Here is a 20,435-nt window from a genome sequence, read left to right as displayed (position 1 = left end):
GGCCATCGGGTGATCAGCTTAGCATCAGACAATAGATCAGAGCATGCGACACTCAATTGCCCCTCCCACTTCATTGGTGTAAATGGGCCCTTGGACTGATACTGGACTTGTCCTTATTTCTTAGACATATAGGCAGTCATATTGCGGTCTCATGTCCTGTCCACCACTTTCTTAACGGCCAAATCCTACCTGGAGCATTTATTGCTGAGTCGGGTGCACGTAAACTGGCTTGACGTTGGAATCTCAAGGTCGACGTCATCACTACATCCCCGGCACTCGCAAACGACCTTTAGATTCCCGAGAAGCCGACGACGCATAATATCTTCTCCACATCTCTCTTGCTCTCAATTGTTTTGACCACTCTATCAACAATGTCGCAGCCCGCCTTCGAGTTCGATCAATCGCGCCGGCCATCGCAGGCGGAGAATCAGACCGTACTGAAATCCGAGATCCCGCTGAAGGAACGATTCTTCCGTTACTTCCAACATGAGATTACCGGTATGTCTCTGTTGTATTGTCTTTTTGTGTTTGTTACTAGGATAATCTGACGTCGAAGTACTGCCCTGTAGCCCTTCAAGAAGAGATGGACCGTCTGGCAAACACGTCTCTCATAGGAGGGGAACGGACGGATGCAACCGATCATTGCCTGGCTGGAATTGCAAGATTGTCCAATGAGGTTAAGGATGCAGCCAGCTATATCCCAACCTATGATCAACGTGTTTATGCAGAAGTAGGTCAATGACCGTCATAGCCTGAGTGTGTACCTCGTTGATCGTGTTGTCTTGTCAGGCCATCAAAGCACTTCAGGACAAGCTCGCCGAAACGCGCGCTGCTGTCGAGCCACGCCCCAAATTTACTTTCAAAACCAAGAAGAATGCATCCGCTGTCTCGCTATCAGATGCGGCCGAACTAGTTGTCCAAGGCCAGGGGGGCCTACCCGGCTATCGCTCCCCAGGGACATCTTCGGTCAATTCCTCTGCGGGCCAAACGCCCAATTACCCGTCTACACCTTTGTACGAACCAGATATCCTTCAGTTACAGCGGCCAGAAGTCGCACCGACGTCGGTTCCAGCCTTTTCCTCGGGTATTAGTGAAACCGAATCGAAATCCAAAGAAGATTCCCAGAAGGGTAACGCCTTCGCGGCCACGGCTGTGTCGTCTGTCTCCGTAAACGATCATGATGGTCTCCATATCATGCTTCCTGCATCAGGCTCGACAGCGGCTGTACCTGCATCCATTACATCTTTGCACCATTGCGTCGTTGATATGTCCATACCGACTGCAAACGGCAAGCCATATGCCAGTCTCACTGTCAAGGGAGTCAGCGAGAGCTTGTTGATCTGTGGCCAAATTGATGGGCCAGCCCATATAACCGGTGTTGAAAATAGCGTCATTGTGGTGTCGTGTCGCCAATTCCGCATGCACAACTGTACTGATGTGGACGTGTACCTGAGCAGCTCCAGCAATCCAATCATTGAAGATTGCACCAACATTCGGTTTGGCAGAATACCCAGAGCATATGTAAGTATTCGTTTTCTGCTAATGACCATTTTAATGCGAATGCTCATGTTCCCAGGCACTGGACCACGACCGTCGGGATAACGAAGACCGCTGGAGCCAAGTTGAGGACTTTAAATGGATCAAGCCAGAACCAAGCCCGAACTGGAGCTTGCTAGGTTCCGATGAGTCGATTCCAGAAGAAGTGTGGGCTGAGATTGTGCCTGGTGGCCCTGGATGGTCACTCGACGACATACTACGCGCGATCAAGATTGTGAAAGATTAACTCCATTTTCCACTACGCTACACAGTTAATTATGCTATGCAAAGCATTTCCTGGAGAGAACTAGCCATCTTTCAATGGTTCCTCGGCCATACTGCACTTCGAAGCGATGCCTTGAGTCCTTCGTGGTTATTAATGGCTATGGTGCTTCAAGTCTTTCAGATACTTGCGCAATGGAGAGTAGGCGTTATTTACTTTGGGTAGTATACTTCGTTGTCACTCGCAGTTACCAATCCGATTTGGATGTATCATCCTATGCAAGTCTTGCTAAATGCCCTCTGTTTGTTTCACAAATTAGCACCATCCTGAGGCATAACCATAGCGTATAGCATGCTGATGATGCTTTTCCAAAAAAGGTGACGCTTAGAATATACCTTACCACTTTGCTGGGTGGAATCTAGGCGTACGATTTACTTTAGAGCCAGTCATGTAAAATGGCTATTCCTACACAGCTATTATTCCATACTAATCTGTGACCTCGATAGAGAATGGCATATTTGGGCCTGATTATCAAGGCATTCAATATGTCGTTTATATGTCTGTCAGCCAATCAGCGCTGGCAGTTGAAGTGGAAATTCGATACTATCCATAAGAGTGGAGCTTCGCTCCGCAATTTAAGTTGATTATTATCAACAACTGGTTGAAGCTCTCGGTTATCCCACTACCTCAATTATGTCATGATCAATCTCCAAGGGTTCTAATCAACACTTATTTCGCTCATTTCTGCCTGGAATTCTATATATTGTGGCTTGAAGATTGGTATCGATGTCTTTTATGTTGGACATGAGAAGGGACACTCTCAATCCGAGACATTCTCATCCTAGGCTCGGTTTAATTCAGAATGCCCGCCAACGAACAAAGAAGTCCGGAGAGTGATAAACAATTCAGTCATTCAGGCTCGACTGCCAAACCAGGCAGCTCCGCAGCTTCGGAAGATGTGTATGTTGAGGATGTTTCTTCTCGCGACTCTGGATACGACGGCGATATTGAGGTGGTGAAACCGTACTCTATTGAGGAACCGGAGGATGATGAAGCTCCTAGGCTCGTCCCTAGACTTGCCATTTCAGCCGCTTCAAATGGCGCCGAATCGTGGCAAGAGGAATTGGTGGATTCAATGCAAGATCTGCACTGCGACTCGGATCATCCTGACTTGCGGCACCGTTCGAGCCACAAGAGAGGCAGAAAGAGGAAAACACCCACCTTCGCAGCTGGAGATTCGGGGTCTGGTCGGCGACAGCTCTATGAGGCAGTTCACGATATCCAGTACGAAGGACCTAGTGCGAGCCCGAAGAGATTACGTCGACGAAGCAAATGCTCGAAAGAAGGGATAAGAACTACTCTCTCACCACGCAGCTCGAGTGAAACCGATTCGCCTACGAGCCTTAGTCTGAGTCCTCAATCCACGGATGCAAGCGGGAGAAGCCCGAGCAATAAACCTAACGTCACCGATGAAATGGACATAGATTGATATGCACATAGGAAGCATACTATCCCTTCAAATTCCTTCATTCAATCTTCCGGGAGTCACGTGATGACGTACCGTGCCAGTCGCACGCTAGTCCGAAAGAGGTCGAGAGACATTCTATGACGTCAGGCAGTTCTCATTGCGGCCACTGACTCCGACTGGGGTGGACTGATGTCGTTGCCGCTTCTCACCTCTGCTCTGCTTGTCGTGTGCTGCTATCGCTCGCAAATCTGTCGCATCAATCGTGACATCTCAAATACGCGCAATTGGCCCGATTATCCACCCCGAGCGAACACAATCCTCCCACAATGGCGACTAGAACATCGTCGCGCCAGGCCGCCCAGAAAGCGAAGGAGGCCATCACAAGCACCAGTGATATCAAGCCAAAGAGGACTGCCGGTGCAAAGCGCAAAGATACCACCGAAAAAGGACCGGAACCAAAGAGGGGAAAGAAAGTCGATCGCGAGCCCGAGCATGAGAAACAAGAGAAGGAACAGGAGCAGGAGCAGCGAAAGCACGAAGAGGAGCACCGGCCAGAAATGAAAGAGCAGGTGAAAGAGGAAGCAGTCCCTGGGCCCGGTGAAAAGGACGAGAAAGAGGAACAGGAAAAAGCCATAAGACGTATGACCATATTTGAGAATATTTTTCACGCCGCGTCAACGCTAACAGCGACTAGAGCTCAGTGAACAGCCTGAAGAGCAAGCAGAGAAGCCAGAACAAGAGCCCAAAGAAGCTCACGAAGACGAGAAAGAGAGTCAAGAGAAAGGCACCAAAGGTAATAAAATCTGCGGAGAGTTCTGGTTCTGGCAAACACTAACAGAAACTACCTTGCAGAACCAGAAGAAAAGCCAGCTGAAGCGCCGGCAAAGGAAGAAGTTGAGGCCGGAGTCAGGAAGTCACAAGAACGAGAAGACATTGTACCTTCCAACATACTCGAAAAGGGAATCATATACTTCTTCTTCCGCCCTCGAGTCAATGTTGAGGAGCCACACAGTGTGAAGGATGTTGCCCGAAGTTTCTTTGTTTTACGTCCGACTCCTCTGGGTGCAGTGCTGGATGCCGAACAAGGCACTCTTGAAGCCGACGCACGCTGTCGCTTGATGATTCTGCCAAAGAAGAAGTTTCCCACTTCTGGTAGAGAGAGGGACATGGGATTCGTGGAGAAAGCCGGAATATCTATGAAAGAACTCCATGATAGCTTTATGGTGGGAGGGAAATATGAAACATCGACTCGAGGAGAACGCACCGTTGAAGAAGCGCGACCATATGCGGAAGGAGTCTACGCCATAACCTCTGGAAAGCGGGCTTCTCACCTGGCCTACATTCTGACTATTCCGCACGAATTGAGCTCAATTCAAGAAGACTTTGGCCTTTATGGCCGAGGCAGTTGGATTGTCCAGTCGAAGAACCCCAAATATCCTGGTCCGTCCTACGCACAGCTTCCCAAAGACCCTGAGTATCCTGAAAGGTGAGTCAATGATCGTGCCATAGTGGCATAGAAACTAACTGCTTCATCGCAGCGTCCGCCAAAAGTTCGGAGACTATCGATGGGTCCCCTTGGAGCCTGAATTCATCGACTATCCCAACGCGCAGTTCCTCATGATCGGGGAGGCCACAGACGACCTGGGAAAGGCAGCCACAGCAGAACCTGGTGGTAAGGAGGCACACGAAGAACAGCCAGGCGAGGAGTTGGAAAAGCTGGAACATGAAAACGAGGAGAGGATCGAAGCTCTAAAAGGTTAGTTCTCCAATGCTCTGCTTCGCTAAGTTGCTGACCCGCACCCAGGCGACGAAACCGTCTATGAAGACCTAGGATTGGATGCGAAGAACTATCCGAAGGTGCCAACAACCTGGAACAAATAGCCAGGTAGAACCCAGCCACTGGTGTACAATAGGCGCTTCGAGATGAAGCTTCGGATTATGATTCCGGGCATAACAGACAAGAAACATTCAATTTGAGGAATGCTGAACTTTGAGTCAATTCCCCAGATGATGAGTGTCCATAGTTGAATCGAATAATTGAAAATACTTTGCGTGAGATAGTAGTTTCGCATCCAGTGGTGGCTGATGGATGCAGGTGGACCTCTTCTATGTCAGCATAAGATGGAGGGGAATCCAATCCAGAAATTCCTTGAATCGTTCCCGCATTTTTACCCCTGGTACTTACTCGGTTCCTTAAAGGAGTATTATCTAGCTAATGCATGGTGGTATGATGGTATCTGTTATTATTCTCGAGCGGGTCGGGCTTCAGCGCAGCCAAGATGGTTGGCTTTGTATTAGAGAGCGAATGGGATTGACGATCTTCACCACGTTCAACCGCTTGCTGCCAGGATCTCGATCTCCCCACGAGTCATTTACCTGCTAACACCACGGGGAGCGGATTTCTAGAAGCTAGATACTGCTAGGCGATTCCTTCAGGATTGTTTATGCGATAGAGATACATACTGCAAGACACCTTCCTCAGCGTCTGCTCTGATTGGGACGCTCAGCACGTGCCAAGGTCAACCATGAGGTGTATAAAATCGCCTGCTTTCTCCTCCTCAGTCGAGGAAATCAGGAGCTTATCCAAGTTGCAGACGACATCATGAGATTGAATCCATTGGTGAGTGTGCTGCCATTGACAGCCGCAGCCACAGCTGGCGCTCTCACTCGGCACAACTCGTGCAGTGTCGTGAATCAGACAACCTGTGGCGGCACAAGCTACGAGTATACCGGGCTAGTGGGATACGGATTCATCCCGTCCAACGCGGTTGATAAGTATGGTGATACGTTAGGGGGCATTGGCAGCTCTATCGCTATCGATCAAGACTCCTGGCGCAAGACGGGCCGTGACTCGTACTCTGGCATCATTTACTGCTTGCCTGATCGTGGCTGGTAAGTTAGGCTTATAGCATGGCCATAGAAACCTTGAATTGGAGGCTGATATGCTTCGGTTTCAGGAACACCAACGGAACGCTCAATTTCCAGTCGCGTATCCACAAGCTGGCCATCTTCTTCAAGCTGGCACCAGATGCATCTGCTGAGAATCCATCGAAGCCAAATCTGCAGCTGAAGTACCTCGACACTATTCTTCTGACCGGTCCCGATGGCGAGCCCACCACAGGTCTTGATGCAGACGCCACAGGCTATGCCTCATACCGCGGCTTCCCACCTCTCCCCGCAGCCACATACATCGGTGATGGCTTTGGCGGCGCGGGCAAGGGAGGAAAGAGGGTCACAATCGATGCCGAGGGTCTCGTCCTTGACAAGGACGGCTTCTTCTGGGTCTCTGACGAGTACGGTCCCTACGTCTACAAATTCAACAAGCACGGCAGGATGGTGCTAGCCCTGCAACCGCCGCAGGCCTATCTCCCCCGTCGCAACGGCACCATCAGCTTCAGCGCCGCCAGTCCGCCCCTCTATGCCCCCAACCAAATGCCCGTCCCCGAGGACCCCAAGACAGGCCGAAACAATAACCAGGGCCTCGAAGCCCTTACTATCTCCCCGGACGGCAAGACGCTGTACACCATGATCCAGTCGGCGCTGAACCAGGAAGGCGGCCCGAAGAAGAAGAACCGCCAGCCCGCGCGGCTGCTGGAGTACGACATCTCCTCGGGCACACCGGAATACAAGCACGAGTATGCCGTTCTCTTAGCCAAGTACAATGATTACACGGAAGAGGATCCATCGGACGCGGCAAAGGTGGCCTCGCAGTCGGAGATCCACCAGCTTCCCACCGGCGACTTTCTTGTTCTCGCGCGCGATTCCGGCTTCGGACACGGGCAGTCCGAGTCCCTCTCCGTCTACCGGCATGCGGACGTTGTCTCCATTTCCAAGTCTACGACTGATCTGAAGGGTACTTATGACGCCGCGGACGGATCCATCGCCAGCTCGAAGGGTGTCTTGGACTCGGGCATCACCCCGGCGGAGTACTGCCCCTTCCTGGACTTCAATGTCAATTCGGAACTGGCCAAATTCGGCCTTCACAACGGTGGCGCGCAGGACGCTGGTCTTTTGAATGAGAAGTGGGAGGGCCTGGCCCTTGTGCCGGTTGACCCGCAAGGTCACAAGGATAAACATTCCAAGAAGGCGAGGGAGTATTTCCTTTTCAGCTTCAGTGATAATGACTTTATCACGCAGGATGGTAGGTTTCTTGACCTGTTTCTCGTCCTTGAACCCAAAGACACTGACTATATTGCCTTCGCTCGTACAGGACGCATGAATTTTGGCCGGTTCAAGTACGCGGATGAATCTGGCTACAACCTCGACAACCAGGCTCTGGTTTTCAGAGTGAGGTTTTAGCTGTGTATCTGCTTCCTATAGAAATAGTAATGAGAATAGTATCCAGACTGTTTTAATATTGATGGAAGGATTCGTGCTTGATACAGACACCAAAATCAAACATGTTTCTACGATTGAAACAGTCAACAGGTGTTGGCACCCACCCCTCCTACAGGTTGAAGAAGTAGGTAGCTGGTAGAGCTTTAAACATGCACATCTGCTTTCTGCATGAGAAAGCGCCCAGATATCGGTAGAACAGATATTTCAAGGCAAACGCTCAACCTCAGGGGGTCCAGCATACATGATGTGCCATAAAGGAGTCAAGAGAAACAAATAGAGTCTGGGATACACCTTCACCACCAAGACTTTCTTCCACCCAACGGTCTCATCAAGTCCTTCTCTCATCCTGACGAAGTCTCCTTTCTTCCATCTGGTCATACCAGCTCATACTTAACACAATAATATGCACAGTGGAAGTGCGACAATCGGCAGCCCTCCATTCACTCAGTGCCGTCCCCTCCAGAACTGAGTCCAGCGCTTCCGGGTGATAATCCCCATACAGAGATCTCATGAGCTCACGATGGCGTCTGGTGGTTGCGTCATGATCTACTCTAACAGCACTGGAGCTTTCCTGCATAATAATTTATGTGACTGTCCGTCATATGTGTATTTATATCCTTTTTGATTAGCCACATGTAAAAGTATACTTGCCCAATTCAGTTGCACATAACCAGCACAGTACATACAACTCATTAATAGGGGATGCTGAAGTGATATAGATAGACATCATTATTATCATTACTTCACTCAGACCCATCAATCGGTCTCCTCCCCGTCGCTTTCTAAGAAGGCCAGAGTCTGTCGACCCCGATTGAGTCTCCGTCGAGGTCGATTGCTGTCACTTTCCTCCTCCACGCTTCCCCGGCCCCACTGCTTTTCACCCTCTTTGATCATGGCGAGGTCGGCTTCAAACTCTCGTTTCTCTTTGATTTGTTTGGCCTTCTCTATTGAGTAGCGCCCGTCCATTCCCGCATCCTTCAACATGTCCTTGAGATGCTTGATCTTCGCTTTTGGTGTATCATACGGAGCCAGCTCTCGAGACCACACCTTGCGAATACCACATTTGACAAGCCATCCTTGCAATCGCTTGATTTCGGCTTCATTGGGATCAAGACCAGCGTCCTGTGCCTTGGCGGAGGCCTTCTTTTTTCCTTTTTGCGACGTGCTCTCTGCGCTTTTCCCTCGTTTGCGGCTGGGTTTAGGTTCCTCATCTAGGACGACTGACATTTCACTCTCCGAATCGACCTTCTCAGCATCGGTGGCTTCTTTCGTTGCATCAGACTCGGCTGATGCGCGTTCTGATCTTGTTTTTGACTGTCTCCCGGTAGGTTTCTTGACCTCGTCCTCGCTGTCGCTGAGCGCACCGGTGTCCTCGTCATCTGCGACTTTGGGCTCCGGAGATTCTGTCTTTCTGCGTTTTCTTGACTTTGAGGTAATTGTAGATTTTGTGCGTTTGGTAGGTTTCGCGGTCTTCGGGGGAGGCGAGGGAATATCTTGTTCGTCTTCTTCTACTTCTTCATCTTCTTCCTGTGCTGGTTCTTGTGCGAGCCTATCTTGCACCTCCTACAGAGTATAAGTCTCTTGCATGAGCATTGGTCCTCCAGGACAGTCAGGTAGGATAACATGACATACCACTTCGTCCTTGATAACCTGTTCACTTTTCAATTTCCACACATCATCTGCCTTGAAGAACCCTTCCTCTAACCCAAGTGCTCTCTCCGCCGCCAATCGCACTCTCTTGACAGTCAATTCCTCCATTTTCCCTGACTGGTAGATCTTGGCGACCGCGTCGCGTAGGGCTTTTTCGAGAGCTTCATCGGAGGGTATTGAAGGTGCCGCTGATTGATTTGAGTCGGAATCGTCTTCAGAGTCTAACACGGCGTATCGAGGTGCCATGCTGTTTGCCTTTCCTGGGTTCCTTTCAAAGTTGGTTCTGAATGAGTTCGTCACAACTTTCTGGGACAGAGGATAGCGAATTCGACGCGACTATGAAAATAAGTCGCGAGCGCGAACCAGTACGGATGTATAAGGATGACTGCTAAGAAACCAGATGAATTGAATGGTGTTGAAAGCTTTGAGCGCAACTAAACATCAATAATCATCTATTCGCAGCACTAGTGCAAATACGTCAGAGTATCTTGCCGGATGTTATCGTCGCGCCGAGCTCTATTTAGATTAGACTATCGGCGCTACAGTGCTGACAAAGCCGATATAGAAATCCCCGAGCTTCCATCCAAAAGCTGCCAACCCAACTGCTTTCTATCTTTGCTTCTTGCCTTTGCTTTAACACTAATCTGCAGGTACCCCGCTTCTTCTCCGGGAGGATTTACTTACTGTCCATAGTTTCGTTCGCAGGCTGTCCTGGAAAGTACCATCTCCATCGAGGTATCCATTTGCTCCTCCGCCATCCTCCGCATTCTCCAGCGCAGCGCCGAGACCATATCATGTATCCCACCTAAACCGAATTAGACAGCAGTATACGACTATCACCATGTCAGAATCTCGCCCAGATCGACCAGAGACACAGCCGAGACTCCCCAAGACGCTCTTCCCCCACCAACCCCCCGCCGCCGCAAGTTCCTCCACATCGCCAAAAGATGGCGATGTACCCGCAGGCATGACCAAACTGCCCAACGGGGTGATACTAGACAAGGATGGGAAACCGTACGTTGCCTCCCTTTTTTACCTCCACTCCCTACGGCTACCTCAAAGCCAACCCGCGCCAGGAAATCTAACAACCCAAACAGATGCCGTCTCTGCACCTCCGCCGCATCCTGGCGCGCATTGACAAAGCAAGCCAAAAGCCAAACCGCAGCTGGAACCGCCCCAGCAACTGCCACACCAACACACCCCTCCAACGCCTCCATACCCGCCCCTGCCCCTTCACCAATGCAAACAGAATGCCCCCCAGACGTCGAGGAACTGGGCCGCTCAACCTGGACGTTCTTGCACTCCCTGACGGCCGCATACCCCGCCAAGGCCTCGCCAGAGCAGCAGACTGAGATGCGGACGTTCCTGAAGCTTTTCTCCCGGTTGTATCCCTGCTGGGTGTGTGCGGAGGACTTCCGGACGTGGATGGCGGAGCCCAGTGGTCGTAATGCGCCGCGGTTATCGGGACGATCGGATTTCGGGACGTGGATGTGCGAGGCACACAATGAGGTGAACCGGAAGCTGGGGAAGAAGGAATTTGACTGCCGGTTCTGGGAGGAGAGGTGGAGGACTGGTTGGAAGGATGGGAGATGCGACTGATCAATAGATGGATATATTTTCTTGACTGTATATTTGGCACATTGAACTTATAGACGACTCGACTAGCAGAAAGATATCTCTACTCAACATTCGAGCAAGGAAAGACCGGCTCGTTTGAGCAAACAGACACACTTTCCTCTATCAACATCATCCCAATCAGTTAAGTCTGTATCATCTCGATTTGAAGATATCGCAAAGTTGAGATACAATAATAGAAAGTCGCTGGTTGAAAAAGGCACAACAGAACCACACATCTAGAATGCAGACGTCCTCGTTCCCTGACGTCCCCTGACGTCCCCGCCACAAACGTCTTCCCGATTATGGAGAATATATTTTATGGGTTCAAATCATCAAAAGCAGGAAGATAATACAATTGCGAAAGCCCATCAATACACTATCTCTACTGCTGACCGGGAACGAACAGACGTAGCCCGCTAGCCGGTGCTCCAATCTCGGTCACTTCAGATATCCGACACACGGTACCCTTGTATTGTTCATGATACTTGGCACCGGTGAAAGGATCCGACACGCTAGGAGAACCGCCGTAGATAGGAGTGAAGGAGGCGGCGCAGATGTCAAATTCGGCGAATTGGTCGAACTCGATATCGATCTTGTCCTGCGGGCTACGCTCGCACTGTGCCTTGATTTTCCTGGCCTAGAGATTGGGTTAGTATTGTATAGCACACATCGATGCAAGAACCAGAATGGCTTACCTGATCAAGAAGCTTAGCCGAGCCCCCGTTGGCCAACATACGGTTGGCAAAGCTCAGGGCAGACGAGTAGTTCTTGTTGGCAAAGGCAAACTTCATTGCGGCCATCAGTGCAAGCTGACGATGAGCGACCTCCAGCTTGGGGATGGTAAAGTAGGCAGAAAGCTCGAGACTCCTCTTGAGGTTCTCCGGGGTATCCGTTGATAGGGAACGGCGCTCAAGTTCGATAGACATGGCAAGAATGTATTCCCGAGCGGTTTCGATGATCTTCTTCGCCTGCTCGACCTCGGCTTCGGAAGACACGGTGTTGACAAGAACAGAATGCAAGATTTCCTTGAAAATCTTCACACCATCCTCCAGTTTGTTCGCCCTCATTGCAGCGTAACCCTCCTGGAGGTCGACGTTGGCAATCGTCTCTAGATCCTTGGGAATGATGGGCAGGACTTTGCGGCTGTCAGTCTCCTCAACAGTACGTCGTACATAATTGACCAAAGGAGGAAGCCCGGCGGTAGCAGGCAGGTAAGTCTTGGACGCCTTATATACTTCGAGGAAACGACCTTTGAGAGGAGAGAAGTTGACGGCACCAACTTGGCGATTGAGCAGCTGCATGGCGGTATCGAAAGAGCCAGCAGCGACGTGATCAGCCGCCAGGGGAGAGTTGCGAGCCCAAAGGTCGGCCTCAGAGCTGCCTGCGCCGGCCTCTGCACTGTCGACGTTAACGAAGTCGACATCTTCCTCCACGTTTATCTCTTCACCCATGTCCCAGCCGGCAACATCTTCCTCTTCATCCTCGAGAGTCTCACGGGCGAGAACAGCCTCCTCGCCTTCTTCCTCGGGCTCGAAGCCAAGGGCGGCGGCCTCCTCGTCTTCCATACCCACTTCTCCAAGCAAAGCCTTCTCAAAGGACGAATGGGCTGCAGCCTTAACGGGCCAATTCGACTTGAAAGTAGGGGCAATGGGTTGAGGCACCCGCAGAGGTTCCTCGGTTGTGGGAAGTGTGATCTGGTCTTCGGTCAACCCGCAGGCTTCGAGAATGGATTCAGCCTCTTCAGTCAAACCGTGAGACTTGGCGGTAAGATAGGCCAGAGGGTCTTCTTTAGAGTTAGTTGAGTATAGTCGAGTTGATCACAAAGGCACTTACACAGATCGACATCCTTGAACATCTGAATTCTGTCTTCAACATCACCACGGTAGATAGCATTCTGAAACCGAGATATGAAGTCCCCGCGATGCTCTGCGATCTTGGCCATCCTGGACAGTTTTTCAGAATCACCAGTGGACAAGTAAAGGAATGAAAGCTTGTCAAAATTTCTTTGCTTCTGGTACGTCATCTCCACAGTCTGGTGGTTGCCGTGAGCCAGAGCTTCCGTTCCGAGTCTGCTCCACAGCTTCGGGCGGTCCAGCTCGCGTGCCATCTCAATGGCAACTTCCAGGTTACCACACTCGAGAGCAAGCTCAAAACGAGTCTGAGGGTCCTGTACGAACTGCAGGGCGATCTCAGGGTAGCCCTTCTTTTGCAGATACGAAATGATACTTTGCCCAACCAAGCTGGAAGTCTTGATAATCTGCAGCATCTCGTCGTAGTTGCGCTTAATCAGGGCGAGCTTGAAGCGGTATTCGGTAGGATCGATTTCGAGAACTCTGGGCTTGGCATTGCGATCCAGACAGTAGACGCTTCTGCCCTTCACCTTGACGAGGTACACAGTGTGGTCCAAAGTGCGGATTATACCGTTGTCCCTACAAATTTGTTAGCGTCAGCACATGCTAGTCAAGGGGGAAATCTGTGCACATACCCATTTAGGAGAGAGTATTTGACGTGATTCAAGGTCGAGTAAAGAAGGACGCCTGCGTCATCCCACGCGGCGCTCTTGATACGAATGGTCTCGTGCAGGCTGCTCACTTGCTCGAGAGTCTTGGTAACAATGGTAACATTATGCTTGCTGAGCAAAGCAGCATAGAGTCCATCATTGGACCAAACAACGTACTTGACGCCGCTCACTGCAAGCTCTGCCAGCTGCTTCTTCTGTTGGATATCAAAGAGAACCACGGAGGTGGGTGTAATGAAGAGTAAAGCTCCAGTTCCACCAAAGTAAATATCAGTTGTTCCAGCAGGTGGCTTAATAGTTTTTGTGGTAGAGTTGCTCAAATCCTTGATGTCCACCTGCTGATTGGCCTGGCTGAAGACAGCGAATCGATTACGGGCAACGAAGACGGCGGAAGAAGCCTGGCCGCGCTTGACGTCTGTCGGCTCGATAGCGCCAGTTGCATCCCTCGGAAGGTGGATCAGCTCGTACGTACCACCATCAGTGGGAGACGTGACGAGAATGGCGCGCTCAGCAGGATTGTAAGAAAGAGTTCTTGGCGGCACCCAGGGCGATCCCAACTTGCGTAGTGAAAGCATCGGCGGCGACTCAACATTCTTGGCAAAGTCGTATGATTTGACGTGCTTCTCCTTCGTGATGTAAAACAATTGGTTCTGATAAACGGCCGAGGCGGGTCTTTCTCTCTCCAGCTTGAAGACCATGACACCGGTGTCGTGACCAGCAGCAAAGAGGTTGATTTCGGGGTGAGCGGCGATGACCCAGAACCGATCCAAGTCACGTTTGAAAGACTGCACCGAGGTCCTCTTGTTCAAATCCCACACTCGAATTGTCTTGTCTTCGCCGACGGAGAGGATCAAATCCTGGTGGGGGTGAAATAGACAAGCGGAGGCGTTCTGGAAATGACCACGGCATGTATCGACTTCCCAGGCTTTCGTGTCTACACTGTTGTGTCAGGAGATCCAGCAAAATTGTTTGAGCACAGAACAACGGCATTTTTGGCACGTACCACTCATTCTCCACAGCTTGACAAGGCGATCGTCTCCCGCGGAGACAATCAGAGGTAGAGTTGGGTGGAAAGACACCCAGTTCACGCCTCGGTCGTGGCCCTCCAGGACAAATTTCACAACAGCGTCGGTGTTTCCAAACATATCAGCCTGGCTGGGGTTGGCTCGAGCCATCTGGTCTTCGAATGTCATGGATGTCGGAGCCGAATGCTTCTTCCGCAGCCCGGAAATATCCCAAATGCGAACAGACTGATCGAGCGACGCGGAAGCGATTAGGTCCTCAGTTGGATGAAACTGCGCACACATCACATAATGGTTGTGACCTGTCATTGTGCAGACTGGAACTCAAGTCAGCCTCACTTGTCGGGACAAGTGGCCAGAACCCAACTTACTCAACGATCTGTTCTGCCAATTCCATATTCTGATTGTTTGATCGTCGGAGGCAGAGAGAATCCAAGGAAGTTCGCGGTGGAAGAATACCGTTCGCACGTAGTCGAGATGCCCGTTCAAGGTGAAAAGACACCTCCGGGTTTGAAGACTCCATACCTTAATCTTGTAGTCGTCGCCTCCGGAGACGAAGAGGGGTTGTGTCGGGTGGAAATCAATGCCGCGAACAGGCCCATCGTGCTCTTCAAAGCGATCAATTAACGTTCCCATGCGATAATCCCATAATTGAATCGTCGACGAGTGGAGTGAAACAAGGATCCACGGTCTGTTCCAGGGTCATCAGCTTCTCGATTGCCAAGCGTTAAGCGGTCTATCCAGGACTGACCGTTTAGGATGAAAAGCAATTCCCTTTGCACGAGACGACTTCGACTCGAACTATTTGTAAAGCAATTGTTTAGTCGAGTGTCTTGGTTTGCGCGGGGATAAGGGGTAACAGGAGGGGGAGCAACGTACCTTGGTAAGCATGTTTGGGGAGGACTGCATCTTGAAGGAAAGCTGGTCGGAGCCGCACCATTCAGTAGCAAGCTCCGCACACTGATATAAATGAGATGGCAGACGTGATCACCTCATCCACTACCACAGGGTGAATGGGTAGGAGCAAAGCGAGAAACGTCTGGACTATGGGGACAGATAGTCTGGACACCTCGATGATGGCGGTAACGTGGACTTATTGAGGTCGGGTGTGTTTCCAGGCGGCGAGCCAATAAGCGAGTCCCGCGGTCCAATGATGGGCCCGGCGGTGAGAAGCTGCCAGGGACACTTTCTTTTGTGACCACTGTATTTCTCTATTTCAGTAGTGATTTCATGCTTCTAATTGATGATTAGAGATCTCTCTTAGAGGTCGTCGACAATGTCCGGAAATCAGGCTATTCATGATTGAGTACTCGAGAGGGGTTGTTTGGCCACGACACCGTCTGTTGAACGAAACAGTCAAACTCGACCTCTGAGAAAGGCACTACCAATGCATTGCAACAGATTATATACTTCTGACCTCGATCCTCGTACTAAGGAACAAGAGCAGACAATGGCTGGAAGGACGCCTTCTTCTCTGCTCGTTATCAGGCGCTTCAAGCCGATCCAATGAAATGTCAGCAGGGACGGGAGGTTCAAGGGCAATGTCCAGCTATCTACTCTGTACGCAGGCCAAGGTATGATGAACACTATCATCACCTCCTGTGGATATGTCCCAGATGGGCAGTATACAAGATCCGACTTAGCGATTACACTTGCAGAAGATATTGGTGTTTTGAAAACCAGCTTGAATAAATGCAATTCCGTCAATCTCAAACTCAATTGATTGTATCCTAGTTGTCAGGCGAGATAACTCTGTTGAGCACTAATCAGAGTCCTTGTCCAAGTACTTGACTCCATGCTGGATGAAGGTTTCCAGTCCAATTGAGCTCAAACAAGGACATTTAGGTCAAACTCTCGGCTTCATTCCAAAACCTCTTTTCTCGTTTGTTGTGGTGGTATCTGCACCGCAACTCCACCTGCCGATAAGACTGATGTCTTATCGGCAACCATCACGTTCATCATTCCAACCAAGGTACCCAGCATTATAACCAACGCAATGTCAGACCCCCGTCAGGTTACGAATGACGACCTTGATGAGATATTTTCTGATGAGTCCAGTTTCTACGGTACACATATTATTCCCGAGCCTGGTTCGATGTCCATACATTCTAACTATGGAGAACAACAGGCGATGACACAGAAAAGTCCCGTTTGGAAGAGCTAGCCGAATCCTACGATCCAGTACCGTACTGGACAAAAATCCATCCATATCTGCTATCTACTATTCGGCATGAACTACTAGCTCCGAAGTCCCTCCCTACACCCTCCGATGGCGGTCAAGCCAAAGGCGCATCATCATTAGATACAGACCTGATCGCCGAGATCCCTCTCACAACACTGCGCCGCAATGCGCGCAGCCCAAACGAGCCCGTACACGACTTCCTAGCGCGCCTGCCCCCATCTATGACAAAAGAGAAAGGCGTCGGGCCATGGATATACGTCTCAAACCCGCATCGCAAATTTGATCCCGACGAGCATGCCATCGCTAAACTCGTCCGTGAGGGAACCGAACTACTTCACAGATTCGAGGATCAAAAAGCAGAGCTAGAAGCGGAGCATGATCGCTCGAGGTCCAAATCCAAGGCAGCGCTGACGCGCAAACTGAACCCATTGCGGCGGACATTGGAGCAGGATATCTTCGCGCTGGCGCGAAAGACAGGTGTCGTGTCTGGGAAATGGATGATGTTTATAACCGCCGATCGAGTGGACAGGTATTGGGAGGCTGTTGCGACTGGGACCGTGTCTGGGCAATTGGGCGATGCGGCCAAGGTTGCGACGGACGACGGGTCGGGGAGGCCGCGGTTGATCGCAATCTACACGAAAGATTATGCGGATAGGCAAGACGTAAAACGGGTGCTTGAAAAGATGGTAGATTTGGGTCTTGTCAAGACAGACGAGAGGCCAATCTACTACAAGTGTGACGCATTCACGTACCTGCGCATCATGAGCGATAACCCATACGGCCTCAAGGCGAGCATGGCCTCCAGTCGGGATGTGCTGGCAGGAAAGGTGTGAATAGTCGAGTAGGAGATTTAAAGTTGAATAAAGAGGCTGATGAAATTGATCAGACAAGTCAATAAATCCCATTCAAAACCTATGTAAACCATCTGAAATCCAACTCAAACGCAACTATCCTCTAATAAGCCCAGTAGCTCTACATCATGCTGCATCCGCCTTTCTGGCATTGCTCAAGATATGATAGCTCCTCTCCAGAGACTGCTGAGTCGCCGGGCTTGCGTTTGACCCCCTGGATCTTTATGTTGTGATCGCCCTCGCGATACCACCACCGTAAGCGCTGAAATCTGACGGATTTTATCTCAACATAGTCAATCGTCCACTCTCCACTGCTAACAGAGACTACAGTGTGGGTGTCTGGGAAGTGAAAGTCAGGGAGATAAATCTCCGTTGCGGCTTGTCCCAGCCCTTTCCTTTCCCCGAGTAGTCTCATGCTGAATACACAATTCTTGAGATCAAAACCGTATTGCAAGATCTGGCCGTTTGTTATGATAGGACTCGGGCGAATCCATGCCTCTGCAGCCCGGAACCCTAGTTTGTCCTGGGATGACTGAGAGATCTCAGATGATATAGAGGGCGATTGAAGAGCCTGCTTCAAATCGCGTGGACCCACTCGGTAGCCTTCGGTGTTGCGTTGGCTCTCAGAGTACGCTGGCGACTGAGGATCGCATTGGAATTCGTTCTCAAAAGCGAGAAGCTTGCCACTTGGCAGTTCTAGATCGTCCAGAGAGTATATCGACAAGTCTTCCCCATTCCAGTTGTCACCCCATTCATGATTATTCTGAAATATGCGTCAGTTGCTGAATCTATGAAAACTCTCGGCGCGAGGTAGCATAGATATACTTACGGATGTTGTATATAACCATAATGTGAACCCGTTCGCGGTGCTGCCTTCGATCGCGAAATGGTTCGCGTCCATAGCACTGACTTGACCGCTATAGTCTCCTGTCTTGTATGCATGTCTGTCGTCCATATCGAACGGAATGCCGATCTCCGTGAAAATCAATGGGTGAGTTCCCATATATCTCAAACTCTCATCCCTCAGATACTTGAGCTGATCACGCAGGCAATTTCGAATCGCTGTCTCCCCAATTTTGACGGCGAATGCGGGTGTGAGATATTTCCCACGAAGGACGCCTATGACATCAACGTTGTAAAGGCGATTCCTGAGGCAGTTAGTGGAGAATGTTCCGCAGACTCAGACTTTTTCACTCACCAATGCTTCGTCAATAGAGTAATTCCGTCGTAATAATGCACAGCATGAACCATGTTGGGGTCGTCATCAACTGTTCCCTTCAAATCGGGAGGCACCTCCATGACAGGGGGTTGGCAGAAAATGATGGCTTCCGGCCAAACACTCCTGAGAGCATCTCTATAAGCTCTGTAATGCTCCATGAAATACGTATTGGTGAATTTGTCATAGTTCAAGGGTTCGCCGGTTTGGGGCTTTTTGGCGAAATAATCCTTCTGCAGAAGTTGATCTGAGGATGGGTCCCAGACGCCATGTTGAGCCCAAATACATTCTCCAAGCTTCCAGCCAGGATCTCTGACCCAGCCGTACTTGGTGTCATCATAATCAGCCGGTAGCCACGCAGTCTCGCCCTCGGGGTCCACGAGCTCCCTGCCAGTCTGATAGGGACCAAATCCGCCAAATGCCCAGGTAGGTTCCTCGCATGCTCGCCCAGAGCCTGTCAACATGCCCTGAAAAGCAGTAGGTGACGTCCCTAACTGCAGTTGCTGCTCAGGTGGAATAACAGATATATCTTGTACCCCAATCAGCCCTCTATTAGGCTCATTCATGCTTTCCCAACCAATGACTACTTCGTGCTCGATGTCGCCGGCCTCATGAATTTTCTGAGCAAAATATCTGCATGCGGCAATAAAATGACCCTGGAGATAGTCCTGAATGTTCATGCCGTCTATGATGGCCTTCGGCGCAAAGTCTCTTCCTCCATAGAACATCGTGAACATCGTCTGACTAACAAGTCTCGTGTAGTTGGTGCTCCATATCATCTTCGGAAATTCGGCCGGATTATCGAACGTGTTTTGGACGAGGGCTGCCTCGGTCTTCTTGAAGCCTCTGGGGTTGAAACCTGCGGCGTAAAGTGTCCAGGCCGGGGCCCCGGACCCCCCCGAGAGTCTTGACCACTTGTGACTGTCAGCTACACAGGACTCTATTCTGGGACTGGGTTTTATCAAAAACATACAACATCCTGATGCGGATCAAGGAAGACGTAAAATTCATACTGCTTTGCAATCCGAAGAACCTCAATTGTGAATGAGATCCATTCATCGTCATATTTACCTGGGCCCGCATGCTCGATGGCTTCCCAGGTGAAAACATACCTAATGGTATTGTAACCCCATTTTCGTAATCTGGAGAAGTGTGTGTGCGAATCTTCAAGAGAGAATGGTCGACCGACGAAGGAGACATCATCGGCATCGAAGAAGCCATCCGACACGTACGAGGGAATGTCGGGTTTCTTGGGATATTTGGCCTCGCCAGCTACATTGATGCCTCTCAATATGATTTCACGATTGTCAGGGTCTTTGAATGTCTGGCCATCGACTCTAAGCCGGAGCACACCCATAGTTACTGTGTGGTCGAAGGTCTCGTATGCCGACGGGTGGAGACAAGGGGAGTAGAATATAGGCTGACGACCTCCGCAGAAACACGACGGTGAGTAGTCCTCCAGGTATAGTTAATAGGCCAGTTCCAAAAGATACCGAGCAGAAGCTACTTTATGGATAGGAAAGTCAGCAATAACATGCAGAATGTTGGTTGTGATCAAGTGAATGATCAATGAGAGCACTGACCCTCTGATAGCTTGCTGCACTGTTGGTTAGTGACCGCCCAATCTGATCATCAACATGTATCGAGGATCAAACAATAAAAGAAACCCTGAAGAAACAAAGATTCTAAAGAACTTAGAGGCTCATATGTTATTTTCTCACAATCTTTAATGAACATTATAGTCAGCAACCGTCATATTTTGGAGGAGAGAGCGACACCAGTAGTGATACGAATACGAGAGATAACGAAGGTGA

At 50.3% G+C, this 20,435-nt stretch overlaps 9 protein-coding genes across 9 annotated transcripts; 6 read left to right on the top strand and 3 right to left on the bottom strand.

Moving 5' to 3' along the window:
* Positions 1-371: 371 nt before the first annotated feature.
* CDV56_104892 (putative tubulin-specific chaperone c) lies at positions 372-1,783 on the top strand (the record flags this gene model as incomplete). Its single annotated transcript, XM_026758511.1, has 4 exons — positions 372-498; positions 570-730; positions 790-1,521; positions 1,577-1,783. The coding sequence occupies 4 exons, from the start codon at positions 372-374 to the stop codon at positions 1,781-1,783; spliced, it is 1,227 nt and encodes a 408-aa protein (XP_026613129.1).
* An 838-nt stretch (positions 1,784-2,621) lies between these two features.
* Positions 2,622-3,248, top strand: CDV56_104760 (uncharacterized protein; the record flags this gene model as incomplete). Its single annotated transcript, XM_026758379.1, has 1 exon — positions 2,622-3,248. The coding sequence occupies one exon, from the start codon at positions 2,622-2,624 to the stop codon at positions 3,246-3,248; it is 627 nt and encodes a 208-aa protein (XP_026613128.1).
* Positions 3,249-3,553: 305 nt separating this feature from the next.
* CDV56_104611 (uncharacterized protein) lies at positions 3,554-5,108 on the top strand (the record flags this gene model as incomplete). The annotated part of the gene is made up of 5 exons (XM_026758230.1): positions 3,554-3,866; positions 3,922-4,020; positions 4,080-4,713; positions 4,766-4,983; positions 5,032-5,108. 5 exons carry the CDS (start codon positions 3,554-3,556, stop codon positions 5,106-5,108), a joined length of 1,341 nt encoding a protein of 446 aa, XP_026613127.1.
* A 721-nt stretch (positions 5,109-5,829) lies between these two features.
* CDV56_104390 (esterase-like/phytase family protein) lies at positions 5,830-7,526 on the top strand (the record flags this gene model as incomplete). The annotated part of the gene is made up of 2 exons (XM_026758009.1): positions 5,830-6,119; positions 6,185-7,526. The coding sequence occupies 2 exons, from the start codon at positions 5,830-5,832 to the stop codon at positions 7,524-7,526; spliced, it is 1,632 nt and encodes a 543-aa protein (XP_026613126.1).
* A 795-nt stretch (positions 7,527-8,321) lies between these two features.
* Positions 8,322-9,461, bottom strand: CDV56_104202 (putative transcriptional regulator; the record flags this gene model as incomplete). Its single annotated transcript, XM_026757821.1, has 2 exons — positions 8,322-9,128; positions 9,198-9,461. 2 exons carry the CDS (start codon positions 9,459-9,461, stop codon positions 8,322-8,324), a joined length of 1,071 nt encoding a protein of 356 aa, XP_026613125.1.
* A 595-nt stretch (positions 9,462-10,056) lies between these two features.
* On the top strand, positions 10,057-10,814 carry CDV56_104057 (flavin-linked sulfhydryl oxidase; the record flags this gene model as incomplete). The annotated part of the gene is made up of 2 exons (XM_026757676.1): positions 10,057-10,229; positions 10,313-10,814. 2 exons carry the CDS (start codon positions 10,057-10,059, stop codon positions 10,812-10,814), a joined length of 675 nt encoding a protein of 224 aa, XP_026613124.1.
* A 400-nt stretch (positions 10,815-11,214) lies between these two features.
* Positions 11,215-15,281, bottom strand: CDV56_103608 (coatomer subunit alpha; the record flags this gene model as incomplete). The annotated part of the gene is made up of 8 exons (XM_026757227.1): positions 11,215-11,469; positions 11,528-12,615; positions 12,666-13,261; positions 13,318-14,284; positions 14,354-14,689; positions 14,744-15,063; positions 15,124-15,173; positions 15,252-15,281. 8 exons carry the CDS (start codon positions 15,279-15,281, stop codon positions 11,215-11,217), a joined length of 3,642 nt encoding a protein of 1,213 aa, XP_026613123.1.
* A 1,087-nt stretch (positions 15,282-16,368) lies between these two features.
* CDV56_103396 (DUF1917 domain-containing protein) lies at positions 16,369-17,387 on the top strand (the record flags this gene model as incomplete). The annotated part of the gene is made up of 2 exons (XM_026757015.1): positions 16,369-16,438; positions 16,501-17,387. 2 exons carry the CDS (start codon positions 16,369-16,371, stop codon positions 17,385-17,387), a joined length of 957 nt encoding a protein of 318 aa, XP_026613122.1.
* Positions 17,388-17,526: 139 nt separating this feature from the next.
* Positions 17,527-19,978, bottom strand: CDV56_103096 (sterylglucosidase 1; the record flags this gene model as incomplete). The annotated part of the gene is made up of 4 exons (XM_026756715.1): positions 17,527-18,168; positions 18,235-18,553; positions 18,604-19,535; positions 19,595-19,978. 4 exons carry the CDS (start codon positions 19,976-19,978, stop codon positions 17,527-17,529), a joined length of 2,277 nt encoding a protein of 758 aa, XP_026613121.1.
* Between the last annotated feature and the right edge of the window lie 457 nt (positions 19,979-20,435).

The sequence above is a fragment of the Aspergillus thermomutatus genome, assembly GCF_002237265.1.
Source record: "Aspergillus thermomutatus strain HMR AF 39 chromosome Unknown NODE_140, whole genome shotgun sequence".
Taxonomy (NCBI): domain Eukaryota; kingdom Fungi; phylum Ascomycota; class Eurotiomycetes; order Eurotiales; family Aspergillaceae; genus Aspergillus; species Aspergillus thermomutatus.
The sequence above is the reverse complement of the archived record's forward strand: the minus strand, read 5'-3'. Positions and strand labels throughout refer to the sequence as shown.